The 9449-nt window shown below is 45.2% G+C and overlaps 3 protein-coding genes across 3 annotated transcripts; all 3 read left to right on the top strand.

Annotated features, from left to right (window-relative positions):
- Positions 1-1288: 1288 nt before the first annotated feature.
- Positions 1289-2350, top strand: DI09_23p270 (malonyl CoA-acyl carrier protein transacylase; the record flags this gene model as incomplete). Its single annotated transcript, XM_013382925.1, has 2 exons — positions 1289-1621; positions 1667-2350. 2 exons carry the CDS (start codon positions 1289-1291, stop codon positions 2348-2350), a joined length of 1017 nt encoding a protein of 338 aa, XP_013238379.1.
- Positions 2351-2720: 370 nt separating this feature from the next.
- On the top strand, positions 2721-6341 carry DI09_23p260 (Ca-transporting ATPase; the record flags this gene model as incomplete). Its single annotated transcript, XM_013382924.1, has 1 exon — positions 2721-6341. The coding sequence occupies one exon, from the start codon at positions 2721-2723 to the stop codon at positions 6339-6341; it is 3621 nt and encodes a 1206-aa protein (XP_013238378.1).
- A 404-nt stretch (positions 6342-6745) lies between these two features.
- Positions 6746-8456, top strand: DI09_23p250 (uncharacterized protein; the record flags this gene model as incomplete). The annotated part of the gene is made up of 6 exons (XM_013382923.1): positions 6746-7460; positions 7487-7557; positions 7580-7850; positions 8027-8169; positions 8194-8314; positions 8341-8456. 6 exons carry the CDS (start codon positions 6746-6748, stop codon positions 8454-8456), a joined length of 1437 nt encoding a protein of 478 aa, XP_013238377.1.
- Between the last annotated feature and the right edge of the window lie 993 nt (positions 8457-9449).

Below are 9449 nucleotides of genomic sequence, written 5' to 3'. Positions count from 1 at the left end.
GAGACTTTGAATGCGAAAAAATACAAAATCACAGGAGAAGAGAATCAAAAGCAAGCTTTTATGTAACAATGATCCTTTCAATACCAAAGGGGAACCTTTCATAAATAAACTTAAAAGAAAATAGGATATTAATAGGCCGTAAACAAGGCAATCCAATCTTTTCCGTTGCGTAAATTCACCTCTTCCAGCATGATGTTACCAAGCAAGAAAAAAATATCCAATGATTTACAATCCATTCGCATTCAAAGTCTCCCTGGAGTCTTGACCTGAAGCTTCTCATATGAGCTAAATCTATGATTAAAATCATGAGATCCATATCATAGCTCAATTTGGGCGTGCTTTAGATTAGTTTGGTTTATTTTCTCTATGGAGAGAATTTCCTGCAACTTTCTCTATAACATTACTGAAAAGGTTTATAGCAGCACCCATAATATTCTGTTTGATGAAATTAGCGGCTTCTATTTAGGCGTCACTTGTGCTTAACCCTTTGAAATATCTCTGCACGACCTTGATATCAAATTTCTCAATCAAATATATATTGGCTTTTGCTCTGGTCGCGCTCACAATCGGTTGGTTTAATTGAAGAATTTTGGATGTTTCAAAGCATCACTTTGCAATAATAAACTATCCAGCACACCTTTGGCTCCATCAAAAACTTTACATCCAATCGAAAAGCTAAATCGAACGGCTATGGATGCGATCATTTATATTCGCATAACCCTAACCCCTAATCCTAAATTTAATGCAACTAAAAATAAGCCAACAAGCCTAAACGTCGAACTATTTCGTTCTGCTCAAGATAATTTGCCTGTTTTCAACCAGTGAATTCATGGCGTTAAAACGTGCCATTTATGCAGATAACTACGAGTATTTATCGGGCTACCCTCCTCGAACAGTATCAGTACTGATAGCTGATTCGACATATTTCTGCCAAAAAGTTTAGACCCATTTCTTCAAAAATTCCAACAAAATGAGGCACAAATACTGACCGCTCTTTACGGATGCATGGTCCTTGCATTCCGCCCTATCACAATATAAAAATTAATATCACTCAACCTCAATCCTAACCTCTCACAAACTTTAGGGCCATTTTCAATCACAAATTCTTTTACGTCTAATAATTTTCGCAACGCACAACCTGTACCTTTTTAATGTATTTCAATCACTAACCCTTTACGTATGTCTTAAAGCAGACTCGAATACTGCCCATATTTTTCTAACCCTTGTAAATGAGTTAAACCCTAACCCTAACCCTCTGTCTTTGAACGTTTTAGCAGCATTTTAATTTATGCTCAAAATTGGGCTTCTGTTTCCTGGTCAAGGCCATCATTATGCTAACATGGGGCGTTACCTAATGAATTCCCATTTCAAGACTATGTTCGACTCTTGCGGCTCTGAAATTCCGGGGCTTTTTGAAGCAATGTCTCAAGAGACCATAAACACACAATTTGCTCAAATGCTCCAATTTGCCACCTCCATTGCAACGCTCAATAGGATGTTTCAGCTTGATTTGCCACCACTTATCAAAAAGGATCAAAGCACGGCTTTTATTTTTGCAGGCCACTCTTTGGGCGACATTACTGCACTTGTGGCGGCCAATTTCCTCACTCAGGAGCAGGGTGTCGCGATTGTGGTAAGCTACTGCGCAGTCAATCATACTAGTTAGGGTGAGCGTGCAAAAGCAATGTCCGAGTTTTCTCCAAACGGAATTATGGTTAGCGTTCGTTTAAGGCCAAAGATATCCTTTTCGGAGATCAGAATGGCTCTGATGGATAATATGGGGAAAAGCATTCAGGAATTTAGTAAGGATGGTAATCCAGAAGACGTCGAATCCTCAAAACCAGCCTTGCTAGCAAGACCCTCGCTTGCGATTGCATGTTATAACGCCGCGGACCAAATTATCCTTTCTGGAACGCCGACCTTGGTAACTTCAGCTATTAAAAGGCTGACGGATCTACATTTGTTCTTCGAAAATTCGTCAAAAAAGCTGCCTGTCTCTGGTGCTTTCCACTCTCCACTGATGAATGAGGCTTCAGATAAATTTGGAAAGTCTTTAGAACAGATTCAGTTTGCACAAACCACGAGGTGCAAGAATCATCTAAGCTCGTATTTCTCCAGCTCCATTCTTACAGAGGTAACAAGGAATTGCAGGATAATTTATCAGATGAAGGATCCCTTTGATTCACATCAAATAAAAGCCTATTTGCGGTCGCAAATAATATCCCCGGTCTATTGGACACAAACTATCGATGCGCTTGTTGCAAAACCTTGCAATCTTTTCATCGAAGTTGGAAACCGTGCTCTCACAGCGCTCTTGAAAAAGAAATGTCCACAGATCCCATCAATGTAATATTCTAACTGCTTATATTTCAATATAGAGCTGCGCAATTTGACTCGGAAGCGGATGAACAGCGATTGGTAGACTCGCTGTGGAAGTTTGCATCTAAAGCTAGCCCTTGAGCAGATCTGTTCAAGTACTATGGCTAGCCGAATTGAATATAATGACCAACCCCAATATAATTACCAACCCCAATATAGTTATTACACAAATTGATGCAAATATCATATTATATTGTCAACGTATTGTCATCTAACCCTAGGTGCTCGAAAATGTGGTGTTGGGATGGGGCAAATTTGATTTTTTATCAGGCCACGCGCGCATATGATTGGAAAATAATTTAAATTAAATTGAAATTATCCACCAATGGCGTAAATTTTGCATGATTGAATATTCGGTTGCTCCAAAGGGGCGATCCCGCCAGGAAGCTAGCGAATCCCTCTTGCCGCCAGATATAGCGTGGATAGAGGGCCGCTGTTTCTCTTTTTTCAGGAGCATTGTTTCCGTTCTACTGATCATTGCAACAGGCGGTCTTTTCTTACTCTTTATAAGGTGGTCTGTGAGGATCTACACCCTTGCATGGTTTAAAATATGCCCCTTAGAATCAGCGACACGTATACTTATAGCAGCAAAGCCTTCCACTTCTCCAATTTCATCTTCAAAAAGGATATCAGCTAGAGTCTCATATACCCTACTTACAATTGAGCAGAAGCCCACTTCCTCATGGAAGTCTCTGACTCACCGAGGCGATAGGTGTGTTTGGAAGAGCGATCAAGATGCTTTTGTTTGGACAGCAAATCTCCTAGACAATAATGGAATTTCTGGCTGCCCTTCAAACTTCTTGCCTATTTCTGAATTGAATTCTAATCTCCTTGGAGAATTAAAACATCCACTTCACGGATTAAGTAATGCCGAAGCGGCAGTGCTTTTAGACTGTTTTGGCCCAAATACGATTTCCATGGCGCAACCGATGCTTTTCTCGCTGATTCTAAGCGAAGTCATAAGCCCGCTTGTACTATTTCAGAGTGCTTCAGTTGCCCTTTGGTGTTTGGAGAATTATTGGGCCTATGCTTGTGCGATCGCATTTATTACAGCTGTTTCTATTATCCTTTCCATTCGAACGACATTATCCTCAATGGCATCATTATCAAAATTGGCCAACGATTCTGGAATTCCTCCATCCATTTTCATAATCAGAGGTGATGACCAAAGGCAAGGGTCAATAATGGGTCCGGTTTTAATCCCTGCTTCGATGATTGTTCCTGGAGATCTTATTATCCTTGATCATCATGGTCATGGCGAGTATCCCATTCAAACTCTCCCATGCGATGGGATTTTAGTAAGGGGAGAGGCTCTTGTTGATGAATCTTTTCTTACTGGTGAGTCCATACCGATCACCAAAACCACGGCCAATCTACATGGCCATGATGGCTTTGAAATGATAGAAAATTCATCCCCATCACTCAAACGACTGCAGCAAGGAAATATTGACAGAGCTTCACTCGTATATGGTGGGACTAGACTGCTGGAGGCTACCGGTGGGGCCATGATGCGAGCCACAGCTACTGGTTCGATATCCCTGCGCGGTCGTATGCTCAAGGCGATGCGCTATCCGCCCCCATTGCCCTCTGTTGACCAGCTTCATATAGATGCCCTCATATTTATGGGCGTTCTTGGTGCTATTTCTATCATCGGCTTTGTTACAACAGTTGCTTTGCTGCCTTCCAATTCCTTGGTTGCCTTGCTTGTTCGTGCTGGTGATCTTATAACGGTTGTATTACCCCCAGCTCTGCCAGCATCGCTGGCGCTGGGCACTGGATTTGCCATTCGTAGACTTGCACAACGCGGCATCATTTGTACTGCAGGCGTTATGAATTCTGGAGGCAGTGGGAATACCATTGGATCCCCCATAAACGTTGCAGGTAGGGTCCAAATGGTGCTTTTTGACAAAACAGGCACTCTCACAGAAGATTCTCTTGATGTCCTTTGGGTTTCTGAAGCAAAGAATTCCTCAAACCACTCTGGAGTGGTTAGGCTTATGCAGGTTGGCTCTTCGCCGTCTTCTTCACGCATCAGAGGTGCCTTGGCTACATGCCACACACTACGAATGCTCGGTGGGAATCTTGTTGGGGATCCTCTTGACGTTACCCTCTTTACGTGGAGCGGTTGGAATATGGAATACAATACCCACGGTCTGGCTCAGATTGTCGTCACTAGTGGAAACCCCTCAAAACTACCATCGCCTGGCGATCAGGTTCGTCTAGCTGTTGTTAGAGCCTGGCCTTTTTGCCCACTTTTGCGACGCACCACGGTTATTGTAAAGCGCATATCACCGAATGCTAATTCTGCTCATTCTTCTGAACAGTCTCATGCCCCGTCGTCGTCTCTTCAAGTTTTTGTCAAAGGGGCCCCAGAATCTCTTCTCGCTCTTTGCGACCCTACAAGTGTCCCAGAATCCTTCCTGGAGACCACGCTTCCCGCATGGACACGTCGGGGCTATCGCGTTATTCTATTTGCGGGAGGCATGTTGCCCCTCTCCTCGTCTTCTTGGGTTGCTGCGCAGAGGCTTACTCGAGCACAGGCTGAAGAACCAAAGGGCCAGCTTCGCTTTCTTGGCGCTGTGGTGCTTGTGAACTCCGTTAAACGAGGCTCTTGGGAAACCATTGCTAGACTGACAAAGGCTGGATTGGCTGTGGGAATGGCCACAGGCGACCATGCCGTTACGGCAGCTGCTGTAGCTCAGCAGGTCGGAATCATTGCCTCGGATGATGACCATAATGATGGAGTCATCGACGCTAGGTCTAGACCGGTTGCCGTTCTCAGCGGCTCTGGTTTTTGGGTGAACGAACGAAACGAGGCAATACGTCCCGTTAATGACGATAGCTTTGGGTGCGTATCAAAAGGCTCTGGATTCTCCTCTATGCTTCTTCCCGTACCGCCGGGCTATGTTCCCGTTGTTTCCGGGGGAGATGCTCTTGCGGCTTATTTGAAGGCTATTGACAGCGATCCGTCGCTCTCTCTTATCGATGGCCCGGTCCGTGTTTTTGCCCGTCTATCTCCAGATGACAAGCGGCTGTTGGTGGAGAGTATGACTGCTACCGGGGCCGTGGTTGCCTTTTGTGGGGATGGGGCCAACGATGTAGCTGCGCTCCAAGTGGCCGACGTGGGCATTTCCTTGTCTACATCCACAGACTCGCTAGTGGCCCCGTTTTGCTCAACAGGCGATGATCCGCGCTGCGTACTCGATGTGCTGATTGAGGGTCGCGGCTCGCTTGGGGTCTCGTTTGCCTGTTTCCGGTTCATGGCCCTGTATTCGATGATCCAGTTTACGGTTGTTTCGCTCCTTTACACGTGGGGAATGAATCTCTCTGATGGGCAGTTCATTTGGCAAGATCTTTTTGTAATCTTACCGCTGGCTACTGCGATAGCCAGAATGCGTCCTGGATCGGGGGGACTTTCGTCTGGCCGCCTGCCGGGCCGCCTGGTCGATCCGAGTGTCTTGGTAGCCATGCTTGTTCAAATAGTTCTCCAGATTTTGCTGCTTTTTCTGCTGTACGCGATTTCCGTACGCATTTTCCCACCGCACGCTCAAATCCTGTCCGTTTGTGCCAGTGATGATCTCAGTGCATTTGAAGGCAATATGCTGAACTCGTCTATTTTTTTGTTCTCAAACTTTCAATATCTTTTGATGGCCTTGATTTTCGGGACCTGGCCGCCTTTCCAGGAGCCAGTTTATGCAAACTTCCTGATGGTTGGATTGATCCTTGCTTTGATTGTTTGTAATTTTTCGATACTGCTCTCTTGCGAGACCAGTCTGATGTCGACACTGTTTGGCACCGTTGATCTTCCTTCCGTCTTTCGCATTGGCGTGATTTCCGGGCTGATCGTCCTAGACGTGGCATTGTCGATTTTCTTGGATTCCCTGATCACTCCGATGATTATCTCTCTTTTTCATCGTAAAAAGAAGCGAAATGATAAGCTGTCCGCGATAACTGTTAGCTAGTCTCGTCACTTGCATCCATCGGTATGCAAGACAGTCCCTGCATTCTTTCATCGGACTAAGCCCCCTCAAGTTGGCTACGAATGCATCAACGCATGGTCTGGTCTTTTTGATTAAATTTTTATAATCTAAAGAGTAGCTGTAACACATCGAATTCCTCCATCCTATAACCCTAACCCCATTGATTGCCGCAATTTAAAAGTTTTTGTCAAGCACATTGTACTTGGTTAGGGTTAAATATAAGCCTCTCGGTCTAGGTTGGCATTAAAATACCACCAGGGTTATGGGCCCCAAAAGAGCCTCCATACAAAACCGGAATAGGGCTGTCTGTCTGTCCAATGCATCCAAGATTCTGTTCGTAGCAGAATCTCAATACCGCCAATTGCATCGCTAAAGTTGTAGCTGCGATGGAACAATTGGCCCAAGCGGGTAAAATAAAATTGGTAGCAAACTTGCTAAATGGCACCACAATAAATGTTAATAGCGCAGCAATTCAACGTTGCAGCAATTTACTTTTTGTACCGATGATGCTCATTACACGTCTCTATCGCCCCACATCGTTGCCATCATGCTCGGCATTGATGCAAAGACGCTACCTCTCGCTGCATGAATACCAGTCGATGTCACTTTTTGAAAAGTACAAGATTGATCATGCCAGAGGATCGCTTTGTACAGATCCAAACGATGCAAAGTCGCTTTGGGAGATGCATGCCACAAAAAAAGGTTCCCCTACGCGGTCCGAACATCACAATTTAGGGTGTATGCTCAAGGCCCAAGTATTGGCTGGCGGACGTGGTAAAGGCTCTTGGATCGGCAAGGCCAACCTTCCCGGTGGTGGGATCCAGTTTGCTGCAGACGCCCAGGAGGCATATGGAAAAACGTCTAAAATGATTGGCTCAACCCTTGTCACTAAGCAAACGGGGGCAGCAGGCCGTCCGTGCTCAAAGGTTTTCATTTGCGAGGCTCTTTCTCCCTCCAAAGAGTATTACCTCGCCATACTTTATGATCGAAACTGCAAAGGACCAATGCTGGTCGGCTCTCCACAAGGCGGCATGGACATTGAGAAGGTTGCGGCTCAAAGTCCAGAAGCCATTCATACATATCCTATTGATATCTCCAAAGGTATGGTGATGCCGATCTGCCCTTAGGACTCTCCCTTGACGAGGCGAAAACCTTCGGCGCAAAAATGGGCTTTACCGGCCGTTATTTAGACGTCTCCGTTATTTCTTCTAACTATTTAGCTTGTCGGAGGCACCATTCTTCGGCTGTACCAGCTTTTTATTGAGAAGGATGCCTCTCTTGTCGAAATTAATCCCCTTTCCGAGATTGCGTCGCCCACGGAGCCCCGTTTAATCTGTCTCGATGCCAAGATAAACATTGACGAAAATGCAGATTTCCGCCAGCAGGAGCTTTTTCTCATGAGAGATCCGGAACAGGAGGATCCGCGAGAAGTACTGGCCTCCAAGGCGAAATTGAACTACATTGGTCTTGATGGATCCATCGGCTGCTTAGGTATGTGTTGCTTGCCCTTGTTATTAACGTGCCTTACAATGATGCTCTGCTTGCCATGCAAAGCATAAAGTGCATGCACCTCCAACCCCAATTGTCTTCCCTAACCTCATGCCCGCCCACTAATTTCAATTCTACGTCGACCCGATGTCCCTTACTGCTTTTTTTTCTTACCATAGTGAATGGAGCTGGTCTCGCCATGGCCACAATGGATATAATCAAGCTGCATGGCGGCGATCCGGCCAACTTTTTGGATGTGGGCGGCAGTGCTTCGGTAGAACAAGTCTCAGAGGCATTTTCAATCCTGGTCTCAGATAAGAGAGTAAGTGGCCATTTCTCTTTTTAGGTTTCCTCGATTCTTGTAAATATTTTCGGAGGCATTATGAGATGCGACATCATCGCAGAGGGCATTGTTAAGGCAGCCTCGTCGCTCAAAATCAACGTTCCATTGGTGGTGAGGCTTCAAGGTAGTGCAACTTTTGACACCGCATAGGGACAAACGTCGATTCGGCCAAGAAAATCATCGCCGATAGTCAGCTAAAAATTTTCTCAATAGACGACCTAACCGAGGCAGCGCAGAAAAGTGTGCAACTGTCAACGGACATCTGAAAAAGCATTCGAAAATAAATGTTCACAGTTTCGTAAATTGTGACCCAAAGCTAGGGTTCAGTTTAACTGCCATCTTTTAACTAGTCGTCTGATGATGACGTCGAGGGACTCTACGTCTGATACGGATGGCCCCTTAGCTTTACTGGAAGATTTACTTACATCTGGCCCCTTTTTAGCGCTAGAGACTACCCATAGTGCGATTGAGTCTGGTTTCGAGCCTCGTCAAATGTGGCAGGGCCCCCTCCATTGGCCTGCCTTTTCGGTTCCAGAAAAAGACATCCTTGGAATTATCAAGAAAATATCCCCGACCTCATCATCGTCTTGCTCCTCCTCCTCTTCCTCTTCCTCTTCTTCAAGGGCATTAGAAAAATACTTGGGCTATGCCTCCTCGTTCTGTCTAATCATTTGTAAAGGTCAGCGCGTATCGATAATTTGTAGAAATTTCAATTACGTCCTGCTCGCCCCAATATGTTCTGCCTGAATTTATTTGGAGAGCAGAGCTGCATATTGGCTCGCTTTGCAATAAAAGAAACGAGAGGCCTCCCTCCATTCAAGTGTTGCCACATTTTCGCTTATTTTTAGAAGCCTTCACCCCCACTGCGAGGATGCCCAGTTTTTGCTTGACATTTCTAAAAATAATTCGCTGATATTGGTACTTGCTAAGAGTAGCTATAATTTGTTGCCTGTTGAACCGCATTGTTTTCTCTTGGAGCCAGATGAAGGGGGGTCAATTTTCAACGGCTACCTTGCTGAGGAGCCAGGTTTCCTAGAAAGAAGAGGTGACCCATGGCCCTTGAACAAAGATGATCAGGTCATTCGCAAAGATTGCGAACAGGATTTAGCTAAAGGGTTTTCTAACAACGATTGCATAAACGGAGACAATTGTATAGACAGGCGTGTTCCCAAAATAGATGGCATGTATTCTAGCCTTTGTGCACGCTCAAGAGCCGCGAGTGTCCTTGCTGAAATTACAGAACACCGACTTTTATCAAG

Source organism: Mitosporidium daphniae (assembly GCF_000760515.2).
Source record: "Mitosporidium daphniae strain UGP3 chromosome Unknown contig-23, whole genome shotgun sequence".
Classification (NCBI taxonomy): Eukaryota; Fungi; Microsporidia; genus Mitosporidium; species Mitosporidium daphniae.
The sequence above is the reverse complement of the archived record's forward strand: the minus strand, read 5'-3'. Positions and strand labels throughout refer to the sequence as shown.